This window comes from Toxorhynchites rutilus, chromosome 2 (genome assembly GCF_029784135.1).
Source record: "Toxorhynchites rutilus septentrionalis strain SRP chromosome 2, ASM2978413v1, whole genome shotgun sequence".
Taxonomy (NCBI): domain Eukaryota; kingdom Metazoa; phylum Arthropoda; class Insecta; order Diptera; family Culicidae; genus Toxorhynchites; species Toxorhynchites rutilus.
In genome coordinates, this window is record NC_073745.1 from 220,035,375 (window position 1) to 220,061,358 (window position 25,984).

The window sequence follows — 25,984 nt, forward strand, 5'->3', positions numbered from 1 at the left end:
AGCCAATAGAAGGTGGCGATAAAAGGCACGGAACATTCGAAACTAAACCGAGCACAGTTGACACCCTACAGACTTTTCGTCCTCGGTCCTCGTAATGAAAGCGGAAATCTTCCATTCCAACGCGAACGAACCTTGATCGTGGCTATTCCTCCCGTAATCCTTCAAGTTGTTTTTTTCTTATTATACCGGTGTTCCCTCCACGAAGCTCGAAAACAATCAACGTGTGCAAAGGATAATCTGATTTTTTTTCTCGCGTGGAATGTAGGTATATGTGTTACGTAGCTTTGTTCCCGCCGAAAGCTCCTTCTTTCATTGCATTTTGAACGGATAAATGTGGGCCATGGTTAGTGACAAGTGGGGAACCCACCGTCATCTACCTCTAGGTTAGGTGAGTTTTACTGTTGGGGTGAGGTGGGGGGCAGAGCCGTTTTCCGGTCTTGTTCCACTGAGCGCTGGTAACCGATTGAATGAAAAACTAGTTTTCCCTCGCGTTTTCGGAGCCGGAAAGCGATTCCCTCGCATTTTGCTTTCACTGACGCCTGAAGTGAATTAAAATCATACAGAGTAACGCCTCTAGAATGTCAACAGCATTCTAGAGAATAATACACGCGAACGGAACAGGAACGGGGCTTTTCCGGGAGGGGAAGAGAGAGGGTCCTTTGTGTGCACACAATGCAACGAGTTGAACCGGTTTCGTTCCGAACTGCATGTGAAGATTAGGAGTGGAATGAAATTTTCAATGTCGTAGAAGATGATAATTACTCGACATTTATCAACTCGAGATACTGCCAACTGCTAATGATATTGGACATGACGATTCCACTGTATGACACTCACCTGAAAATTCTGTGTTCTGCTTCAAGTCCTCCAGCACCTCCGGCTTCAGTTTGCTGTTCTGCTTCCCCATTGTGACGTTATCGATGTCAAATAGTATGTGTATGTGTGAGTGTGCCGCGTAGCCTCGACTATCCTAGGGACTTCACTAACTTAGTATGAAAGATGTGTGGGCTGGGTTCCTACGAGCAGTGTCGGGATAAGAAGTGTAACCAGTCGCCTCGTCGCGAACGTCTTGCGTTGTACTGCAACCCGGAGAAACGTCTTCTGCCTTTGGTATAGCTTAATTAAAAACGGAGATTTGGCCGCCCGTTATCTCCTGCCACTGCCAGTTTCCCGCTGTTAGTTTCAAGGTTTTTCCACACCAAGGATGAAGAAAAGAAGGTCCTTTCCCGGGGGGAAAGATGGTACAGCTCAACAGACAGTTCACTCACGCCCACGATGCCAGCACCGCTGTGGAAAAATAAGAAGGAAAGAAAACATTTACTTCTAATTGTCTTCATCATATTTTTTATGCACCGATTTAATCAAATTTCCGCCCACAGCTGCTTTCTCTCTACGGGGGGAAACTCGCATCGGAGCAAATCTTTGTTTTACACGCGCGTATGTTTCTCTACGCAATTCCTCTTCCTGTGGCAGTCTGGATTCAAGATAGGCATTGTTTTGCACGGCGACAGAAGCGAATGAATCTGGCAGCCGATTTTCGGGCAGCGGGAGAGACACAGACACAGAGCGAGAGAGAGCCAGATAATCATTATCCTTGAGGCAGGCGAGCCAAATTGTTCCAATTTAGGTGTCGTTGAGCTTGATTGGATTCGTATTAGCTTCGCAACAGTCTTTCGGATGAGGACAAGGTGAAGCGATAGACTTAAAACTGGTGGAGAGCTAAATAAATTAAGTAAAACAAAAGTCTTCTTTCGGCAAATAAAGTATGCATAATACGTCGTCCAGTATTTCCCATCAAAACAGTTGCTGCATCAGTCGATTTTCGCAAATTAGCTTGTCAGTTTGGATTAATTTATTTCGTTCAATCAAGATTCTGTCAAAAATTACGACGCTTGACAGCTTCTGTGATTTTTAAATATATCATTTAAGAGAAACCGATAAATTGATATGAGATTTTTGACTCTCACTAATCGAAGACCCGAAACCAAAAAGTATATGATTTTAAAAAAGTGCAACAAAACAATGGAAAAGGGAAAATAATATATTAAATACGCTGTTAGAAATTTTATTCAAAAACTGATTTCAATACAGGTCGGACTCGATTATCCGAAGTATTGATTTTTATTTCACTCCGGAAAACCGTGTCAAAACAATTTTTTTTCTTAATTTGTTTTTTTTGCATGTATTTTTCGTTTTTTGGAAATAAAAGAGGAATTTGATTTTTGATTCATCCCCTTAAAGTCAGAAAACACCTTTCTCCATCCGGAGCGGTTTCACTTTTAGAGTATGGATTTCGTTCTCTAGCTCTTGTGCATCCCCATCATAAAACCAGGCTTCCAATGTATTGATGCTTGTTAGATTAGAAAAAATTCTGTGACAGCTTTGAGGGTCGAATTACTCAAATCGGATCTTTTTGTTGTCGTCCACGAAGAACTGATACAGGTATCTCTGAAAATGATCTGCCTTTCGCTTTCCATTATTTTAATCTTTTCATTTGCTGCTATCCCAACAGAAGCATCCTTGCCGTTTTTCAAATGATTTCCAAACTAAGCAATATTTGCATTGGACATCGATGCTAAGTTAAATTCCACTCTGAAGTTTGTGAAAAGCTTTAGAAAACAGCTTCTCATGTAGCTTTGTTTATTTTTGCATTTCAGTATGGATCGAACGAATCATGATATGGGGAAAATATACTAGAAAAAAACATATCAGAAGTTGATTAATTGAATCTTTCAGAAATGTCAGTATTTAGCAAGCGTTGTGATTTTTGTCGCAGTTATATCCAAATGTCTGACGCTAATCCTATCACTCGATCTTTGCAAGGAATTTTACTCTTTACATTTACATCTAAAGTCAAAGAGAACTCCTCTAGTGATTTCAAATAATGGCAATGTTAAACATTTCACACTCAAAAAAAAAACATCGGAACCCACCTGAAGCTAATAAATCTGAAGTTTATGTACTTAATGACGAAAATCCGTAACCTGTACCGTACAGAATCTGTACTAAGAAAAACGAAAAAATCCGTACCTTTCCAGATAAATCTGTACCAGTGATAACACTGCTCCTGACTTACTCTCAAAAGTGTTAGGGTGCGAAACAAACTTTGATCACCAAGCATATAGAGCACCAAACGCCGAGAACACCTCTTTTTAAAATGCCATTTATCCATAGGGTTCAGTTCCATCGATTGTCCGTCAAATAAGTGTTTCATTATTACTTCAATAGTATAAGTTAGAAGATGGGTTCCACATGGTTTTACCAGCAGACAATCAGAAATCCGGTAAATCATTTGCGATTTTTTGCGAATTTTTGAATTTTATCGTGTACATTAGGGTGCCAATGAATGTATGGGAAAAAAATCGACCCTAAAATTTTAAAAAGTTACCATACACAAAATGTTCACCACCTCGAAAAAACACCCTATGCCAAATTTCAGCTCAATCGGACTTAAGGGAGAGTGGCGCAAAGCGGTTAAAGTTTGAGTTTTTTGAAAAGCGAAAAATCACCCAAGGGGGAAGTAAAGGAAATCAGGGTTTTCGAAAAATCTTTTTTGATGCCAAATGTTTTAAAATTGCATGAAACGTCGAGATCTAGTGTCATCTCGAAAAATTTTTTTTTGTCAAAAATCGACACTCTGGGACTGCCAAATGTCTTAAAATTGCATTACTCGTCGAGATTTACAGTTATCTCGAAAATTGATTTTTGAAAAAAAAAATTTTTTTAGATAACTGTAAATCTCAAAGTGGCATGCAATTTTAAGACTTTTGGCACCAACATTTTTTTTAAAACCCCGATTTTCGCTGATTTTTCGATTTTCTAAAAACTCAAATTTCAAGGTTTGTGACACCAGTAAATGAAGTCCAGTCCAGTGACACCAGTAAATGAAGTCATTTTTATGGGGTAACTTTTTGAAACTGGAGATGACCATTTTCATTGGCACCCTAGTGTACATGTTACATTTAGCCATTTAGGCGTAGTATTCCTTCGGCTCCATTGTTCAGTTAGACCGGAGAGCAGAGAGAAGCCTAAACTCCAACTATGAATCGATCCCATCGCTTATGATTGTTGCGTGGACGTAGTTATTCTGTAACAACACAAAGACGGGTCAATTGAAGGCCCTGAAGGCCCTCACGATCGATCGCTTAGTAAGCGAAAGCGCAACCAATGTGAAGAGTACGAATATCCCCGTTTTCAGACATTAATGAGGTGTAATTTAGTACGACTTTTTGGAAACCGGTGAAATAGCTAATAGTGAACAATATCTAGACCAATTGATCAAATTGAACCGTTCTCTGTCCCAAAAACGACCGGAATATCAGAGAAGATAACACAAAGTGATTTCTCTTGATGACAATGTCGCGTCACACCGAGCAAGATCGGAAACCAGAGAAACGGTTGAGCTACTCAGTTGGGAACAACTACCGCATGCGGTTCTTCCACCCACTCGTCAAGCAGCACTTCAAATTTTGCGAAAATATGATTCTTAAAAAGCTCCTTAATTAATTTAATTAACACGTTGAGCCCAGCCCATTTTTTATTTACACAATAAGTATCTTTGGGAACTGGGACCGACACTGATATTGTGCAAACGCTCTTGATGCGGGCTGAATGGAAAGTGCAGCAAGGAAAAAAATCGGGGCTTAACGTGTTAAATAAAATTCAATCAAATTTTAATAACAAGGCTTAATAACGAGGCTTGTATGGACATACCTGTTCATGTACTACCTATTATTACTGAAAGTTTCCATAAAATCCAATAGAGCGATATTAATTATGCACGTTTTCTTGCTCTAGAAATAAAACACTTAATTTCTTAAAAATTCGTTGACCAACTGGTCATCGTTCTAGAAAAATACACTCGTTCGTTAAAGGTTAACATATTTACAATTAAATTTATATTTATATAATTTTACATCTATTTATTTTGTCGAATTTTGATGAGAAAATGATGTCAAGTTTACCCGCTTAACCAACGGTTGCTAGACTTCCAGATTTATCTGGAATCTACCAAACTTTGGTGAAGCTTCCAGATACCCAGACCGTCCTTTGTCACCACGAGAAGCCCATTAATCATTTGCGAAGCAATCCGTTCATTTGGATTGTCCGACTAAGTCGACTAAAATATTTAAGACTACTTAACCATGTACCGAAAATTGCATACCAAATTTATTTGATTGGCTATGAAGCTGATGGAACAAGGACCATGACTTCACCAGGCAACTCATTTGGCGCTTTGCTTAAAAGAGATTGTCCATCGCTTTTCATTATGAAGTGTATTTGCTATAGTTCTACCTTATGCCTTTCCTATGCGTGTAAGCATATTCCAGATGAAATTGAGCAAACCAAGAGCTGCAGTCCCTTGCGGGCTAGTAAGTGTGATGAGATTCAAAAAATTCTTGAATTAAAGCTCTTAAAATTGCTGCATCCATGCGCAGTTAGATGGCTTTCACTGGAACAGTAGTGCAAAGAGTGTTTGACAGATATGAACCACTCCAAATCTACTTTGGATTTGTGAAACATATTAATCATATTGAGAACGCCAAAGTGGTAGACCCATATTTATTTGACGTTTTTGTCATGCATACTCATAGTAAATAGCAACATGAACAAGCTATTTCAAAGTGAGAGTTTTACCGATTCTTTATTCGAGCATTTCACGACTTTTCAGCACGGTATATTTTTTTCACAAATGAGTTCATGCAAACGCTAAGAGATCTGAATAAACTTGCGTTTGATCAACAAAATTACGAGAGCTTTGGAAATGAGTAGGTTGGGACAACGGCTGAACTACTCATTAGGGAGTACGTAAATAATGGAAAAAATATCTGTTGGTTGGCTCAACGAATTTAAGGCTAATGTAATGCAATATAGTCATGTTTTGGGGTAAAGTTCTAGCCACAACTACCCGTGGTGGTGAAATGGCATTCCCGCAATTAAGAAAATGTATCCCAAAAATTACTTGGAAGGGAGTGAAAATAAAATGCGACTAAACTAGTGAACGATCAAACAAGAAAGATATATTTCGACAAACTACAGAGCATTAAATTATCATGGCATGCTTCTTGTAATCGTGTTGCTTCGTTGGCAATCTCAACCCTCCTCCTCAATCACGATCTGTTGCAGGCCAATTGATGATCGTAGTCTCTCCAGCTTCACCCTTGGTAGCGGCTTTGTCAGGGCGTCTGCTTCCATGGATTCGGTTGGACAATACCGAACGCACAGGACTCCAGATTTCTTCAGATCACGGACGAGGTTGAACCTGGTGTCGATGTGTTTGGTACGCCGGGTATCACCTTCGTTCTGCAGCATGCTGATGCAACTCTGGTTGTCCTCGTGGATGAGAACAGGGTAGTGGACTTCTTCACCGAGGCCTCGCATGAGTTTGATGAGCCACAGCAGTTCCTTGGTTGCTTCTGCCAGAGCTACATACTCTGCCTCGGTCGATGACAACGTAACGCATGACTGCTTCCGGGATGTCCAAGCGATCGGTCCACCTCCAAGTTTGAACAAAAATCCGGAATTCGATTTCCGGTCCGAGCGATCTCCTGCCCAATTCGCGTCAGCATAGCCTTCAAGGTTTCCCTCTCCTCCTAGCTTCAACCGCAAGTTGGCAGTACCCTTCAAGTACCGTAGGGCTCGCTTTGCTTCCGACCAGTCGGTTTCCGTCGGCTTGCTTACTCTGCGCCCGAGAATGGACGCGGTGATCGCCAAGTCTGGTCTGGTACAAACAGCAACATAGAGCAAAGCACCGACAAGGCTTTGGTACTTCTCACTGTTCGGCATTTTCTCCTCCTTTTGCGTGATGTTGGGGTAACCAGGATCCATCGGTATCGGTGAAGGTTTCGCTTGTTTCATACTAAATCGAGCCACGATCCGATTGATGTAGCCTTCTTGCGACAGCAGAAAATCTCCGTTCACGTTCCGTTCCACCTGGATCCCAAGGTAGTTTTTCACATTGCCAAGGCAGGAAATCTTGAATTTTTTCCCCAGGAATGAGCAAACTCGCCTGTATTCGTCATCTCCAAATGATACGATTAGCATATCGTCGAGGTAGAGCAAAATAAACGAAAGCTCTCCGTCAACGTTCCTCACGACAAGACAGTTGTCAGCTTCCGTTGGCTTGTATCCCAGCTGCATCAGGACTTCGGTGATGGTTCTGTTCCAAACCCGTCCGGCTTGCTTGAGTCCATACAAACTCCTCCTTAAGCTGCAAACTTCGCTTCGATTTCCGGTTTCGTATCCGGGGGGTTGCTGCATGAAGATTTCTTCGCTGATTTCTCCATACAGGTACGCCGTTTTGATGTCGATGTGCTTCAAATCCATCATCCTCCGGGCAGCTACCGCCAGAAGTGCCCGAAATGTCGTGTGTTTGGCTACGGGCGCGTAGACTTCATCGTAGTCAGTTCCAAACTTCTGACTGAAGCCTTTCGCCACGAGACGCGCCTTGTACCTTGCTACGTTGCCATGCTCATCCAGCTTTTTCTTGAAAATCCAGCGGCAGCCCACTGGTTTCCGGTTGGAGGGCAACTGGACGATTTCTCAAGTTTTGTTCTCCTGCAGAGAAGCAAACTTCTCGTCCATTGCTTTCTTCCACTGCTCTCGCTCTGGACCACCCAAAGCTTCTGCGACGGTCCGTGGCTCAGCGGCTTGCTGAATGGCAATCTGGCCTGTTTCGCCATATCTTTGAGGTGGCACTCCCTTCGTCGTCCGGCTGGACGTTCTTGGAGCTACAGGTTCAATTGGTGCGTTGGGGGGACGTTCATTCTCGTCGTTGCCATCGGTGAGCGTGGCATCGCAATCGACGTATGGATCGATCGTCTCGTTTTGATCATCCTCTTCGTCGGAATCAGACTCCTCCTCAATCTCCGGTTGCTCACCATGAACGTCCCCTGCAACGATAGAAAAATTATTAGTCTTCGGGAAAGCATGTTCACCGATCGAGCATACTTCCATTTTCTGACGCTTCATCCTGACCGGTGTTGCCCATCGTCAGAAATCGTGCATCTCTGCTGTTCACAATGTTGCCAGTCATCAGGTCCAGGAATCGGTACGCCTTCTGTTGCGATGAATAGCCCACGAACGTCATCTTCACCGCCTTCGAATCAAACTTCGATCTGTTCTGTTTGGGAACCCACACAAATGCCTTGGTGCCAAAAATCTGCAAATGGCTCACATCCAGTTTCTCGTCCCACCATGCCTCGTACGGTGTTACCTGGAGTGCCGTGGTAGGAAGCCGATTCTGGAGGTAGTTTGCAGTATTCACGGCTTCGACCCAGTATCGCAACGGGAGGTCCGCGTCCAACAGCATGCACTTCGCCATCTCATTCAAAGAACGATTTTTCCGTTCCGCAACACCATTTTGCTGCGGGGTGTACGGTGTGGTAAACTGTTGCCGGATGCCTTCCCGTCTGCAGAAGTCTTCCATTGCTCGATTCTTGAATTCACCGCCGTTGTCCGATCGGATGATCTTCGGCGGCCTGCCAAAGGTGGTCTTCATCTCCATCACGAAGTCCTTCAGCTTGTCCTCTGCATCGGATTTTTCACGTAGGAAATATACCGTCGTGTAGCGAGAATAGTCGTCAATCACGTTGAGATAGTAGCGACATCCACCTTGTGTGACATTTTTCATCGGCCCACACACGTCGACATGGACCAAATCCAACGGCCGCTTCGATTTCTTCTTGGCTTCTTTGGGAAACGGGAGTCGTGCAAATTTCCCCTCCAGACAGCACTCGCACTGAATCCGCAGCCCACAGTCCTCGATTTGCAGTCCTGTCGCTAGGCTCTTCCCCATTCAAATCCTGCAAGGCGTCGTTGTCACGATGACCCATCCTTCTGTGCCACGTGTGCTGACAGTTGGCGGTGTGGCGTTTTTCTTCCACCTTCGTCGCTCTGTGGGCGTTCTTCAAGACGTACAACCCACCAGAAACGACCGCGTTTGCTGCAACCCTTTCATCCTTCAGAATGGTGCAGCCCTTGGCATCGAAGATGACGGTTCCTTTCTTCTCGACCAACTTCCGCACCGCAATCAAATTCGACTCGAGATTCGGTACGTACAACGTATCTGTGAGATTAACTGTCAGATTTTTACCTTCAAGATCGCAGCAACCGATGCGACACGTTCCTTTGCCCCTCGCAACCGTCGTCTTGCCGTCTGCGAGCACCACGTGTTCGGTCACTTTTTCATCCAGGTTCACGAAAAAATCCCTCTCGGCGCACATGTGCGATGTCGCCCCGGAATCGACGACCCAGGTGCTGCTTCAACTGCTCCTCTGGCCATGAAGGTGGCTTCGCTCCTATCTTCACGAACCGCCTTTGCCCTGGACGAAGTTTTGCGGGTTTTCCGGTTCTTCTGGTCGTTCCGGTTCTCCTCTTCTCGGTCACTGGCCAACTTCCGACACTCTCGCTGTTTGTGCCCCGGTTTTTGGCAGTAATGGCAAGTAAGTGGCTTTTTACCAGAACCTGCCCGCAAACCGGTCTCGTTGCCATAACTACCGATTTTCATTACCTCGTCGATGAGCTTCCTTTTCACCAACTCCAAAGTGAGCTCGTCGTCCGCCCTGCTCTCAAGGGCCGTCGTCAGCGTGTTGAAAGATTTCGGGAGGCTACTCAACACAATCGCCACCTGCAGCTTTTCGTCCAGTTTCAGGTCCGCCAAGGAGAGACGCTCGAAGATTTCTTCCATTCCGACGACGTGCTTCTCCATGTCCTCGCCCTCACTGTACCGTTTCGTAATCAGGTTTCGCAATAAGGACACTTTGGAAGTCAGAGTTGGCTTCTCAAAATGGTCCCCAAGCTTTTTCCAGGCTTCACGAGCGGTCATCGTCTGCTTGATGAGGCCATGCTGGTTGCTCTCCATCAAGAGCCCGATCGTCGCTCGTGCTCGCTGGTCCCCGTAGTCCCAATCTTCCAACTCAGCAGCGTTTCCCGGATCCGCCGTCGTCGCAGCTTGATCGGCTGGTCTCGCTTGGGTGACGAACTTCCACAAATTCTCCCGGATCAGCAGCAGCTCGGTGCTGAACTTCCAGCTGCTGTAATTTTCTCCATTTAGCTTCGGAAACTGGATCTTCTCCATTTCGGCTTCGCTTCAGGAAAAAAAATTCACGGATGTTGATTATCGTTGCTAGGCACCTAGTTCTGGGCCCATAACCACTTGGAAGGGAGTGAACATAAAATGCGACTAAACTAGTAACGATCAAACAAGAAAGATATATTTCGACAAACTACGACTCAACAAAATTTACTGAACATCGAGGAAAGTGGTTTAGTGCACATGTCTGTAACCGTTAAGTTTAAGTATAATGCGTCGATATATGATGAGAAGAAATAAATGTTAAACTATCTTTTACACATCAGCCGTAAAAATGTTGATTGATTGTGTTGAATTATAGAGACTTTAAACTTCCGCAGTCCTAATCCTAAGAAGGGCCCTTGTCGACAAATTCAATCCAAACTCCTTCTTTACCTCCCTTGAGAAAGACACATTGTCATTGCTCGTCATTAAACCGTGTCTGCTTCCAAAAACATCAAACAACGTTCTCGTGGAAATGTTTAATAAAATTCGCAATTAAACATGAATATCTATCTGTACCCTGCCACGCTTTGCTGTGGCACATTGTGGTTGCATGGTTGAGTTGAATTTTTCATTTTTTTATGTTGTAACAACAATCCTAGATGTGTTTGGTTGTTTTGTATATTGTATCATAGTTTGAGTTCAGTCGGTTCCGTACTTTTCGAGTTTTTAAAGCGCACACAAACGAACAGAAAACTTTTATATATATAGAGATAGATGAGGGGAATCGATAAATTTTAAATCACTTCGAAACACAATTTCAGTTCATGATTTTGCCAAACACGTGGAAAAAAGATGTTTCCTTCACATAGAACACATATTCATTACTGAATAGTCGATTTTCATTAGAAGCTCAATTTCAGAAACGTACTCTGGTCATATATAAAATCATTTTTCATCCAATTTTCCATTTTTTTTTATGCCGTAACAACATTCCTTGAAGTGCATTGTATATTGTGTCCAACTTTGAGCTCAATCGGTTCTGCACTTTTCAAGTTTTTGACGCGTACACAAACGAACAGAACATTTTTATATACAGGGTTTTCCAACTTTAAATTCCGAAAGTATTTTTTTTTGTATCCCATTTATTTATTTAAGGCTCATTAGCATTTTAGCTGTAACAAAGCCGAATTTTAATCGTGTACATGTCACATGGTTATCATATCTATAATTAGCACATTACACAGTTGCCGTTCGCCAGTATTCCTTCTATACCATTACATATGGTACATTCACACAGTAGCCATTTAGGCGTAAGAGTATTCTTTCTGTTCTTCCATTATCCAGTTGGACCACCGGACAGCGGAGACAGTTGATTGATCATTGTTGAGTTATTTATAGAACAGCAGCCCGATGTGTCTTGCAGAGCAGAGCAGTTGTATGGATGAATCAATCTAATTTCGACCGTGGATCGATCTCCATCGCTGAGGATTGTTGCGTGGACGTAGCTATTCTGTAACAACACAAAGATGGTCAATGAGGGTCCTGAGTTTTGAACTCACGATCGATCGCTTACTAAGCGAACACGCAACCAATGTGGCTACGGAGACCCCCCATATTCCGAAAGTAAATTGAAATAAAACACACTTAGAATTCGAATTTCGATGAAACTTTTATTTCAAATTAAAGTTTGGTTTATGCCATTATGTGTGAAATACAACATCATTCAAATGTCCACCTAGGGCTTCCTCGCACACCTTGATCCGGAACAGGTGATTTTCGATGACTTTTCGGCACATATGGGGCGGTATCTCGGTCATAACTTCACGAATGTTGTCTTTCAAATGTTCAAGAGTTTGCGGAGAGTTGGCATAGACACGGTCTTCCGCATAACCCCACAAAAAAAAGTCTAGCGGGTTCAAATCGCATGATCTGGACGGCCAATTGGCATCACCAAAACGCGAAATTATGCGTCCCTCAAATTTCGTTCGCAATATGGCCATGTTCGGTCGTGTTGTGTGGCACGTGGCGCCGTCCTGCTGAAACCACATGTCATCCGTATCTATATCTTCAATTTGTGGCAAAAAAAAATCGGTTAACATGCGGCCATAGCGCTCACCATTCACAGTTACCGTCTCGCCGTCTTCATTTTCAAAGAAATATGGCCCGATGACTCCACCAGACCATAATGCGCACCAAACAGTGACTTTTGGCGGATGCAATGGCCTCTCAACAATCACGTGTGGATTTTCTGAGCCCCATATACGGAAATTTTGGGTGTTCACATAGCCACCGAGCTCGAAATGAGCCTCATCGCTGAAGAAAATTTGATGCGAAAATTCAGCATTTTGCTGCTCTTGTTCGTTCACCCAATCGACGTATGCCCGACGCATTCCATGGTCACCACGCTCTAATTTTTGTACCAGTTGGACTTTATATGGATGTAGGTGCAAGTCCAAATGCAAAATTCGCCACAATGATGTGTTTGACAAGCCCAATTGCTGAGCACGCCGTGGAATCGAAACATTCAGGTCATCCTCCACACTGGCAGCAACAGCAGCAATATTTTCGGCCGAACGCACATCACATTACGATGATGCACAGGTTTCACAATATCCGCTACGGATCCAGTTTGTTCGAATTTACGCACTACATTAGCGAATGTGTGCTCTGTAGGCCGTCCATGACGACCAAAATCCGTCCGTAATGCTCGAAAAACATTTGTCGGTTTTTCATCATTTTTATAGTATAATTTAACAAAATTAACACGTTGTGCGATGCTAAAACGATCTATATTGTAAAATGGCAGACATTCAGCTATCGATATGACGCTTTGGTTGACAGCTATGTCAAACAGTTGTCAGCGCGGGGCTGTATACTTTCGGAAGCCCGAAATGGAAAACCCTGTATATAGAGATGTTGACAAAAATCCAGACAAATCAAGACTATTGATTTTCCAGTATCCTGATATCTGTTCAATACACCTGGCAACTCAACTAGGTAAGGAATCGACTCAAACTTCATAGAACATAATTCTTACATGAGGAAGAACATGTTATATTTGATAAAAAATGAACTATTGAAACAATCTAGAAAACTGGTAGCAATAAAGTTGCCACTGCCCGTTAACCCCAAAAACACTGCTTGCCGCTGCCTTGTCGGCTCATTTGATTGTGCCTTTGGTTATACAAAAATTAAAACAATATCTCTAGTGTAGCGAAAAAAATATATAGACTAACAAAGAAAAAATATGAAATTTGAATTTTTATCGAATAACCCTTTATTATTGAAGAAACTGCATGAACTTATACAGAAGATCCTACATAGAACGCTTACAGTGAAAAACTTATCAACTTGTTGCATGTTCAACGAATTTAAACAGAAGTTTTGCCGGCGCTCTGCAATCGTGGTTTTTTACATAAACATGACTCCAAAATAAATATCGTACATTTTTAGCAGCCTCAAAAAATGGAGTATTGCCAGATACCTTTAGAAGTTTTTGGTTAAGCAAAATATTGAAATAATATTTCAAGTGCGACGAAAAAAATATTGTTTGTGGATGGCAATATAGTTATTACGGCCTTATAACAAGTTAACCAACCGCAAAGTCTTTAAATTAGTAAGAATTTTGTATGAATAAGACAAAAACTTGAAATAGAGTTTTGTTTTAAAAATTTGGCTATAGGGGTCTGACGTATCACTTAATTCTGGAAAAGGGGTCTATTGCCCAAAACAGTTTGTGAACCCCTGTTCTAAACCATTCAAGAGCAGTAAACGTTACTAAAAATCATTAAGTAATCGTCATCAAAAGTATTACGATCAAAATGCGATTTCATATGCCTATAACTGATAAACTTGCGATAATAATGAAAAAAAAAGTATGAAGCAACAAAGTTTCAGTCGACATATCGTCACGGTTTTTGGAAACGGAACATATGCTAGCGTACCCTACTTACTTGACGTTGTGTTCGTCAACCAGACCTTTTCTTTCATCGACGAACAGACTGGCGGAATTACTACGTGCGGAAGTAACGAATACAACGGAAATGAATGAACCTATCATGATCACAGCATTCTCGAGAGCTTTGCTCACTTAGCTGTTTCTCAGCTCGGCTAAATTGCTTTCATCAAGTAAATGGTTCACTTCCGCGGCTGAATCGATTCGCTCCAAAGTGCAAGACGAATTTCCGCCAATAGCATATGAAACCACATATTAATGCGTTCCAACACAAGGGCAAACGCACCCACTTTTATAGTTGCGACTCTTGTTCCCGTGTAAGCAACAGGATACTCGATACGGCTCGATATTGCTTTGGGAATCTTAATTTAGCGATCCAGGCACCGGGGGCCTGGAGGAGAGCTGCCTTTTAAAAATAACTTGAAACAAACGGATGAAAATGTCCGCATAGTGGTGGGACAGCACTGTATCATCACAGTCCCATCACGGTACTGCCTGCGGAAGAAGGCTCTACTGGAAGCGGGAGAAGGAAATTCAATTACTATCGCTATAGCTACTTGTTCCGTTTTTTTTGCTTTTTTTTTTTCCTTCAAGATGCTATATTGTGCTGTTGATGCTGTTGCTGTTATTTTTTCTTCTAACGAGATGGACCCCCATCCGTACCCGAGTAATGCGACTTTTTGTCCGTGTTCTCTCCTTCTTTCCATTGTGCAACAAAAATACCTGCTTCATTCAATATTGTTTTCGATTTAATTTGAAATTGATGAAACCGATGATAAAATTTAATTTCAAACGCTAGAGGCATAAAGTGAATATGCTGGAAAAACTTCTGCTGAAAATGTTTGCTCGAATTGATACAAAGTTCAGGGCATTGTTTGATGATTCGAAACATTGAAACATTCAAACATTTCATTAATACGTTATTAATCGATTCCACTGAGCATGCATTGTTGCTCACCGGCATCGAACAAACCGATGAAATGTTCCCCCAGTAGATTCCCCGAATCGTTGAAGGTTTTTGGTTTCCACTTGATTAAGTATGCAGAAAATAGTTCGTTTTTGCTTGGCAACGATTGACGTTGCTAGCAGTAACCGAAGGCCTCCAATCAGAAGTTCAATTTGCTGCGGCGCGCGACGTGGGAGCTTCTGTTTCGTAGAATTCAGATCGACGTTGATTTTTCTGAGAACCTTTCTGGCAGATGATTGTGCAATGGAAGTCACCACTTCATCGGACGATTCGATGGCAATCTTTGGAAAAAAACTGGTACATCAAATACGAGGGGCATGCAAAATTCCGTTCACGGGAAATCAATCCTGCTCGACGCGTAAAAGCAATCGACGCGCCGGATTCCAGTGATACAAGCCGGAATTTGAATAAGGTTCATTCGAAATAAAAACACAGCCCAAAAATCATTGGAGGAGAAATTGGAAGGGACTAAAAAAATGGTATGCGGTGGAAAAAAAACAAAATTAAGTAATACTTACATGATCAGAAAATAACCAGACCGTTCAATTTAAACTTCGCAAACATAATGATTCGGAACTTTTTGATAAAACAAAGCCGATAGCATTGTTAGAGACGTATGATTTACTGTTTTTAACTAATTGAGAAACATGCAAAAAAACAATGTAAAATTTTGCAACTGTTAACACGTTGAGTCCCGCATCGGTCCCTAGAAACTGACATTGAGCTCTTCGTTAGAAAAACGTTGATCACTGTGACTGATAGTTGGGCGAATAAATAAATATGGTTTGTTTTCGGATGTTTTACAATATGTGGCTACTTTCTAGTCGAATTTCTGACTTTTTTGTGCAATAAATATCTTTGTGTGCGGGAACCGACACGGATATTGTGCAAATGCTCTTGACGCGGGCTAAATGGGAAGCGCAGCAATTGGGCATAAGTATAATTCCAGAACCTTATCGTAAAAATCATTCAACGACCGAGTTGATCCGAGAACCTGATATTGTATTTTAGAGTATGTCGGTGAACTTAAAAATAAAAAATCTACAAAACCTATTTTAAGAATGTAGATTTGATAAAGCAGAAATCGATGGCGAACCAGCCAATACCAATTAGCCAACCTATTTTTTGATTTGGTTTGTTCATCTGGAGAGAAAAGTACTCAAAACAGGGTGCAGAATCTCATCTTTTCAATATGATTAAATCCCACAAATACACATTATTGAACATATTCTTCAACTTGGACATTGAGAAGTTCAAACTGAAACATCTAAGAAGGTGAAAATGTATTATAACACTAATTTTTAAGCCTAGCATGAGATACATACAAATTAAAGCAGCTATGACATTCATTGAGCGTTCTACATAATCTGATTAACGGCCCGCTACCACCGTAATTTGTGCGAGAGCCTATATAATATAAAATTAATTCAAAATGATAAACAAGTCTTATAGGGCTCAGCCAATTTGCAATAAGTGTGATGCAGGAATCCATCTTTTTTCCTTTGAAGCCATCGTTCGCAGGCAAATAAGCTTCATTCAATAGTCCAAATGGAATGGCGTATAATTTCCTGGCTTCTGAATCGTTTCCATAGCTTGATCGTCCATTTCCAATGAACCATTTCCTTCTTGTCGTTCCCAACGATCCTACTAGAAATATTATCAGAATTTTGTTTTAACAAAAATTGAAGTACCAAAAAAACAACTAATTTTTTTTTTTGAATTCCAGATTTAGTACTGTTGTAATTCGTATTTAGATGTGTTCCTTTTCTAGATATGAGCGTTTTTTTAGAACTTTAAAAGTGTAAAACTTCTTTTTTTGTTTCCGAATTTAGATTTTTTTGCGTGATTTTTTTTGAAAATTTATGCTCGATTTTTTAGGAAATTCTGCTGTATGAAAATATCTAATAACTTCTAAATGAATACTTTTTTTTATGTCGAATTTTTTTTTTATTTTCCAAGAAAACTAGGTTTTTATGTATCGAGCATTCGTAAAAAGTCTTCCTAAACCTTATCTCCAGCGCTATGGAAATTACTGTATAGTTTACCAAATTAGAAAATTAGGTATTTTTTCTAAATCCCTATGCAAGTATTTTTTATATTTACATTTCCAAGCTATTGAGAACGCGAACTATATAGAGATTCGGTAATTTTTTTGTATATTTGTATGATTTGATACCATATGCAATATTTTCCATAGCGCTGGTGATACGGTTTGGGGCACTTTTTGCGGATACACAAATACATTTCATTCAATTCATAGATTTTAGTAAAATAACAAAAAATGAAGACGGTGAAAAAATGGAAATATATTTTCATACCGCGCAATGCTAGAAATTCTCTGAAAAAATTCACACATATAAAAAAAACATACAAACATTTAAATAAAAATTAGACCAGTACTGGGTCTCAAAATTCTGACAAAATAAAAATTAAAAATTGGTAAAAAAATTTTATTAAATTCTAAAAAAAATTACACATATCTAGATAAGGCGTAGGAACACTTCTAAACACAGTCAACTCTCCCTTACTCGATGTACTGTAACTCGATATTCTCTCTAACACGATGAATTTCATGGCATCCTTGACTTTACAAGCATTCTTCTTTCCATATCTCGATACCTCCCTTACTCGATGGGTTTTGATTCATTTTTCCATGGATTTTCACCTCCCTAACTCGATTGATTTTAGAGTACATGCTTTCGTGCGTGTCATCAAGGAATTTTTTTTTCAAGTATGGAAAACGGTAAGTACGGTATCGACACTGTTCAAGCTAAATAAAAAATGGAATCGGAAGGGAAAATTGAATCTAGACAAAAAGCATATAAGGTTGGTCGGAATCATAAAGCTGGAGCGGTCAAAGGATTTTTTTTTCTTATCAAGCCAGAAAGAATAATTTACCTCTCTCAGGTTCTATTTTTGGGAGAAGACTTGCGAATTTGTCCAGAAACTAGGAATTCACAACCAACATGGACGGAAGCGATCAACTACCGTTGCTGGTCGATGGAAAGAATAAAAACCCACGATGTTTCAAAAAGAAGAATTCATTACCAGTGACATATGGGAGCAACACCGAGCCCTGGATGGACTTAATACTGAGAAATGGATCATGCAACTTGACGAAACATTCTCGAAAGAAAATGGAAGGGTCTTAATTCTGGAAATTATGTGTAATGGTAATGTATCATACTTATATCTATTTCTTCTCAAAGATGGTCATGTTCGCTGATAACTGCACAGCGCACCCAAAATCTCTCCGACCAAAGCTCAAATCGATAAGTTTACAATTTTTCCACAAATCTTTACTTCCGTAGCTCAGCACGAATGTTTTTTTTATTCAAATATGACTTATATCAAGAAAAAAATTAAATCTACGTTGAAGTGAAATTTAAGTGGTTTTTATAAGTAAAGTGTCTTAAAATTCGCGATTTTTAAGGTTTGATTGATTTTTTTAAGATTTTGATTGAATTTGCAGAAAAATTAAGAGAATTTGAACTTGATTGATAGAAACAATCAAGTTTAGTATGAAGTTTTGAGATAAAATTAAAATTACACCTTAAAACAAAGTACTAACTTTTGAATTTTCCACTTCCAAAATGTTATTTAAATCCACTAATTTAGATATTCCACTACTATATCCTGTGCTAAATTTACTCATCGTTCAAATGAGAACAACAGAATCGGCTTGCATAGCGTACTTTTCAGTGTAGAGCTAGTTTGAGGCAACAGAGCCCGAAACAAAAAAAAAGAGTTTTTTTTATCCCTTTTGTTTATTTTAGGCTCATTAGCATTTTAGCTGTAACAGAGCCGAATTTCAATCGTGTGCATGTCACATGTTTATCATATCTATAATTAGCACATTACACAGTTGCCATGTTTTCGGCGTTAAAGTACTCCCTTCTATACCATTGCATATGGTACACATTTACACAGTTGCCATATAGGCGTAAGAGTTTTCGTTCTGTTCTTCCATTATCCAGTTAGACCGGACAGCGGAGACAGTTGATTGATCATTGTTGAGTTATTTATAGAACAGCAGCCCGATGTGTCTTGCAGAGCAGAGCAGTTGTATGGATGAATCGATCTTATTTCGACCGTGGATCGATCTCCATCGCTGATGATTGTTGCGTGGACGTAGCTATTCTGTAACAACACAAAGATGGTCAATGAGGGCCCTGAGTTTTGAACTCACGATCGATCGCTTACTAAGCGAACGCGCAACCAATGTGGCAACGGAGACCCCCTCGACATCTCGATACCTCCTTAACTCGATGGTCCTTGAATATCGAGTTAGGGAGAGTTGACTGTATGATTAAGAACAGCACTGAATCTCTAAGTCATCAAAAAAAAATTAATTGAATTTCAAGATTTTTTTGTTGCTTAAATTCTTGATGATTTTTTTTTTTTTTTTGATAACATTTCTCGATATACCATAGACGAATTTCATGCCAACTCGACTGGCCAACATCTCAGATTGCAGTGAAACCTTGTGGGTGTAAAGACATTAGTCATTCAAGCAACTTCGCATACCTGAAATCTTCGAAAAAGAATGAAACTACTCTTTGAAAACGGCCATTTTTTTTTGTATTATTTTTTTGCAATAATTTATAAACTCAAAAACTATATCTTTGAAAATTCTGGTCAGGGGATGAAATGTGAGAAATTGTTGAGATTTTAATTGAAAACCAAACAAATTTTGAAGAAAAACTACACTGAAAAAAAAATATTTTAAAAATTAAAATTCATTTTTCTCAAAACCGTGTTTGTTTTAAGTTTTTTTAAAAAAATGTGAAAAGTCGTACAATTTCCAATAAGTAACCCATACATCCTAAGATGGGCACTTTTACAGGGAAAAGTTTTTCTAACAAGTACTTTTTCGTGTTTTCTTCGAAAAAATTAAAACTAATCCTTATTTGGTTTAGAGTCAAGATAGCGATGTAGTGTACCCGTATTCGACAAAGTTTTAGATCTAATTAAAATATGAACTTTTATTGAAGATATCCACTTTATATCTTTTAAAGTTTATGGAATACATGGCATTTTTGTATGGAGACTCCTATAGCAGCGATCTCGATAAAACTTCAAAGGGTTCTTTCAAATGAAACTTGTCACGCCCAATTCGGTTTACTCGTTTCCGAGAAAATGGAGCCGCAACGTTGGTTGTCTGGATAGCAACAAAAGTCTGAATTTCATGGTGCTTTTTTGTAAGAGTGATTCTTCTCACTTGTTTGAATAGTAATTGAACCTATCTGATTTCTATTCCAACTCATAAAGAATCAGCTGAATGTGGATTAACCCTTTGCGGTCGGAATTAATTTCTTGAAAGAGATCCTCTTATCTTTACACGCTAATAATATTTTGTCTACACCGAGTACCGTTACCTATTATGCATAGAGATTCCGTATACATTCGTGAAAAAGTTCACAAGACATTAACTTTCGTTTAGAAAAAAGTGAACTATTACATCGTTGAATAATGTATTTAGTATGATTCTTTGCTATGGTGGCTGAGAGCAGAGAAACGACCACAAAGGGTTAATATGCGTTTGGTAATACCGTTTTGATGTTGAAAATATGTGTCTTTTTGGAAACGGAAACGCTGTCAAGAAAAAGATAATTTGTTATGCTATTTAATAAACGATTCGATGAGAACCACTGACGAAAAGAACCTACGAATGATTATTGAATGTACACCCATACTGCCGTTCTACGCATAGTTGTCCCATGTTCCAAAATCAGCAACTGAGGAAAACGCAATCAAAGTTTTCTCGCATATTTGTCTACCAAAAGCTTTAAGCATTTCAATTTAGCAATACACCGGGTTTTTTAGAAGCACTATACTATTGTTTAATGAAATGTGATGAGATCCCCTCACTGAATCAATCATGCTTGATTACGGGTTTAAAAATTCATGGTGGGACTGTTATGCCTAGAATATCAACATGGGATAATTGAACTTGATGTTGATGTTTTTTGATACACAATAATTTTTTGGTGTTTTCCCGAAAGATTATGCATAGAAACATCGTTTTATGAAGAAATGGGTGATCTGCAGCACCTTCGCAGAATATAAATCTCATTGTTAGTAGACATCTGCTAACAAGGTGTACACGTGTTCTGGTAAACTTTTTCTTATTCGTTTGAGAAATAGTTCGTTCTTCCAAACCAGAAATGAGTGCATTAGCCCTGCTGAAAGTGTGACAAGAAATTCTTGTACTTGAACCGATTTATTCGATATGGATCTTCAAAAAATACATGGTAGGACAGTTATGAAATATCAACATGGGACAATTGAGCTTGATGTTGTTTTTTTGAAAACTGAGAATAAACTATATGTTTTTTTTTGTGTTTTCCGTAAGATTATGCATAAAGACAACGTTTTATGAAGAAAAGTGAAAATCGTCAAAAAGTAACGTGGGACAACTATGCGTAGAACGGCAGCATACCTCTCTATACGGCCGCTCTTTATACGGCATTTCGCTATAACGACTTCCTTCAATTAAGGCACGTTTTCGATGTATGGCCTAGAATAATTCGCTATAACGGCAAAAATTTTTTTTTATTTCGATGTCGATATACAGCTATGCCAGCCATGCCAAACCGACATGGTTCTCAGATTTTCGTGAAAAGTGATAGTTTTGTTCCTTGTTGCAAAATATTAGATCCGTATTTTTTTCATTTGTTCTTTAGGATGCCTATTTACATTTTATAAAATAAATATTATAAATTTTATTTTATGAAATAAATATAATAAATAAATATAAAATGTTATAAATGTAAGTACGAGTCAAACATTTTGCGATAAGTTACACAACTACCAATTGTAACAAAAATCTGAGAATGGTATGGAATTGCAGGAATTGTATTTTTAATGTGAAATGAATTTGGTTCATTTTTGATTATGGATTACTGTTGGTTTTCGGAGTCTATTATTATTTTATGTACAAATGTATGTACTTGTTATGTATGTATTTTTGATTTAAAATGAAATATAAAGAAAAAATGCATTTTGAATGATGAACCATGTTACATATTTCAAAGATTTGGAGCCGATACGGTTGAATTTATATGAATTTGTATTAAAATAATTGATTCCTTATACGGCTTTTCGCTTTACGGCCAAGTTTTGAGGAACGGATCTAGGCCGTAAAGCGAGGTATGGGTGTATAAGAAAATCGCAAAAAACGAAGAGGCAAAATGACTCAACTTAATGAAGGAAAACAAAACGAAATCGAACGTTGATCACGAATGGAATCATTAGGATTTGGATTATTTACTTAAGGAAACTTTTTGTATGCGGTCCCTATTCCTCGCACAAAAACAGGTTTGCCTGTACATTTGTTCTGGGTATTTTGTACTTTCTAATCACGTAATCGTTAACGAGTAACTAATATAGCAGTGGGGCACTATATTAAAATACCACTACTTTTGCGAAGTCGAAGCGAGAAAAAAATATTGCATATTAAGCTCTACCCGTTTGTAACGTATTGCATAGGCCGGGTGTATAGAAAATTTAATTTATGAGTTCTATTACAGACACGTTTCAGCGAACAATCAACAGTCTTCCTTTAGACTAGCAGAGAAGACTTCGTTATCAAATGGTTGCATGTTCACTTTTGAAGCGAACGGGTTAAATCTCATGCCCTCCACTGACAATATCCTAAATGACATTTCTCAGAAATTTGTTTGATTGACTTTTAATTGCGATACACCATCTATTGAATATTTCTAATTGGTCGAAATTGGAAGCATTCACATTTCCCATCCATTTGTTTAGCTTTTCCAAGAGCTGCCGAGTACGAGCATCTGACGTATCGACGAGATACTTTCATTACTCTTGGGCTCATACGCCTCATTAATATAAAAAGATGATGATGATGATGATGATTCATGATGAAAGAAGCTTTAAACTAAAAAAAAAAATTTTCGCCCCATTAATTTTGAAATTTCTAAACAGCCTTTTCAAAGGCTATGAATGATTTGCTATTAACATTCTTATTGTTCAGGTATGTATGCATGCTAGTGGACACAAATTATTTTTTTATATGCGCTCACGGATCAAGTTCTCCCAAATAGTTCAACGGACGATTTCGAATCATGGCTCATATTTCATGTGCAATTGTAGACCACCGTTTAGGTATGCAATCGACCTATATTCGTTATATCCGTGGGTAATAAGGTGCGCAAAATTCAGCTTTGAGTTTATTCATCGAATTTCGTGTCCTATACACCACCCCTTATATATTTTTTTGGATTTAATTGTAAATTATAATCTCCATTTGCTACAAATTGCTACTAAGCTAAAAATTGCTAGTAATTGTTACTAAGTTACTAATAATAAAATGACACTTCTAAAAGGCGCAAACAATTCTCAATTGATCGAGGCTAGGAAAGAATAATTGATAAACTCGAAATAAACTTTCAGAATGCGATCTTGGGATGGAAAAAATAAGATAGAACGAAAGTGCACAAAAAATATAACAACGTTGTTCTATCTCTAAAATCGAAAATCATTGATTTAGGTTATACATTTTAATATACCAATCACTCGATCACGGTACAATTGTTATGTTGGATTCCAGTGTGAGTAAATAAAGTACAGTATATGAAGGAGAAAATGATTAATTAATCTTCGCAGCAACTCGTGGTTTTTCGCCACACCCATACAGCCATACAGCGTAGGTAGGGATCCGATTTGCTGAAAATCCCAACCTTCGATGCAGTGTCTTCATAATTTTGTCTTCACCATACATCCAACAGCAATTTAGCGAAATCTGTCGCAGCTTCTGTTCTCTCCTCTCTCCTGTAGTCCACTTCGTATCGAAACGACCATTGTGTCAAGAAGCGAATGCCATAACATGCCGAGTCATCAGAGCCTGGATAATCAAATCAGAGCCTTCGTCAGGGTCAAGGGGATCTCTCCCGGGCCCTCACCTAATAATACCAGAACACAATTGTCGAACGATGAGTAGAATCCAATTAACTTATAAGCAAAAAGCCAACCATCATTTAATGGATCGTCTAACCCTATCGCCACCCTTGGTTTTCACGTTTCGCAGCCCCCTGTCAGTTACATACTTTCAGTGCAACGGAAGGGGTTCGTCTTCCGGGACACAAGCTCCCTACTGTCGTAGCTTCAAACCCTGGGCACTAGGAGTTTTTCGTGATGAATAGCGTGTAATGCAAATTTTTCTCCCATGTAGCTCGTGTACGTCATTAGTTTTAGTGCAGCCCTATTTCATGCGTGCACATTCTCCCCTTGTTTTAACAAAGCATTTCATAACGTTGTTGTTGAGATGCTCGAGGCGTTTTTCGAGAAATTTAATAACATATATTGAAATGAAAAAGCAACTCCCAGCGAGTAGAAAATTTTACTGACATCACTTTGTGTTGATGACCCGAATTGTTTAACCCGTGTCGTGTTCCATCTTGTCGCCATTTTAATCGAAAATGGTCGGATCCTTCACCGCATTACTTGAAATTCCCAACAAATCCCGCAGCAGCCGCGTGAACAAACATCTTCTCTTCCCCCCCAACCCCTACCAATGGAAATTCTTGAAAACAGACAAAAGAACGAGAACGCTGTCCGCAAACGAAAGCGCCATCTGGATTAAGCCGAGTGGAAAATTGAATTTCAATGTGAATCTTTCGTAGTTCTCTCCCGAGAGTCCGCAATTCATCATTCGGACAGATCATGACCCCTCCGGTGTAACATCGTGCTCTACAAAATGGTGAAGATTTCGCTTGCTTTCAAATGCTCTGTCCAAAATGTTGGCTTGGTGATGATACGCAAAGGAAACAATCGTTCAGCGGTTATTTTTTCCTTGTCACTTTGTTTTGACTACATGTATTTTGTGTTCGGTTTTTTGTTTCTTCTCATAAGCCATAAACAGCCAGAATTGATTTTTTTTCTTATTTTCTCAAAGGACTTTTGCATTAACATTAATTTGATTTTGTTGTTGTGTTATATCTTTTTTTTTTCTTCCTCTGTTGTGGTTTTTTTATGTTTCCAAAGGTATGTTCATTTTTTTGGTGTTTTTTCATCTATTTTTAGGTAATAAAGCGCGGGACCATCAAAAATTCGTTATCATTGTTTTGCGTTTGTTTTGTAAGGATGTAAAAAAGAAACCCATAAACGAAAGGAAGGTATTTAGTGTACTTCTCGTTACTCTCATCTCGTCTTTATATTATAGGCTATATCAACATTCACTTTTTTGAAAAGAGAGATAGAAATGATATTCAAATGTTTTTTTTGTCATGTGACAGCTTACAGCTGGTTTTTTTTGTAGTAGTTGCTTGAGTTGTTTGTTTAGAGTTTTCTAGAAATTTTTAAATATCATACTTTTCTTTCATTTCTTTTCTTTGTTGTGCTAAACACATGTTAATGTTTGTATTGTGCAAAAATGTTTTTTTTTGTTTTACATTTAGTAGTATTTTTGTGTGTTTTCTTCTTTTCCAAGTTGATGAACAATGTGCGATTTATCTTTATCATTTGCCTTCGCTTAAATTAGTATCAATAGTTCGAGAGTGTGTGTGGAAATGGACCTCGCTTTAAATCGCACGAATAACACAGTTTGAAAAATAAACTATATATCCACAATACTAAATGCTAAATGTTGTACACGCTTAACGGCGAAAAGAGTCGAATGAATTTTGGAAGGAGTATAAAAATATTATCGATATTTACAAAAGTACAATTTTTGCCCGCTGAAGTCGGCGGCAGGTATATGCGTATGTTAATTACGTGTGAACGAATGCGACTTAGTCGAACCGAGAGCTCTCTCGTTCCCTTCGATGATTTTTGATATATGTCATGATTCCGAATCCCATTTTTCATTCAATCGAAATAGAAAAGTGAGTGGGCATTACACAATTTTGAACTTCATGGAAATTTTTTTTGCGAAACAAGTATGGCAACATGTTTGTCTAATGACAACATGTTTGTCATGAGCAAAGCACTGTATGTGTAAAATGAAAAAAAATTATTTGGAATCAATGGATATGGATTGGATTCGATTGAGTGTAAAACCTTCGTTAATCTCCAGTTG

At 39.2% G+C, this 25,984-nt stretch overlaps 1 protein-coding gene across 1 annotated transcript in view; it reads right to left on the minus strand.

The window, feature by feature from the left end:
* LOC129765467 (neurocalcin homolog) overlaps positions 1 to 25,984 on the minus strand; it is a 433,786-nt gene that overhangs the window by 46,195 nt on the left and 361,607 nt on the right. Inside the window, exon 2 of the mRNA XM_055765827.1 lies at positions 838 to 1,287. Coding sequence (XP_055621802.1) covers positions 838 to 907 — 70 coding nt within the window. The 5' untranslated portion in view covers positions 908 to 1,287. The remainder of the gene's footprint in view (positions 1 to 837; positions 1,288 to 25,984) is intronic.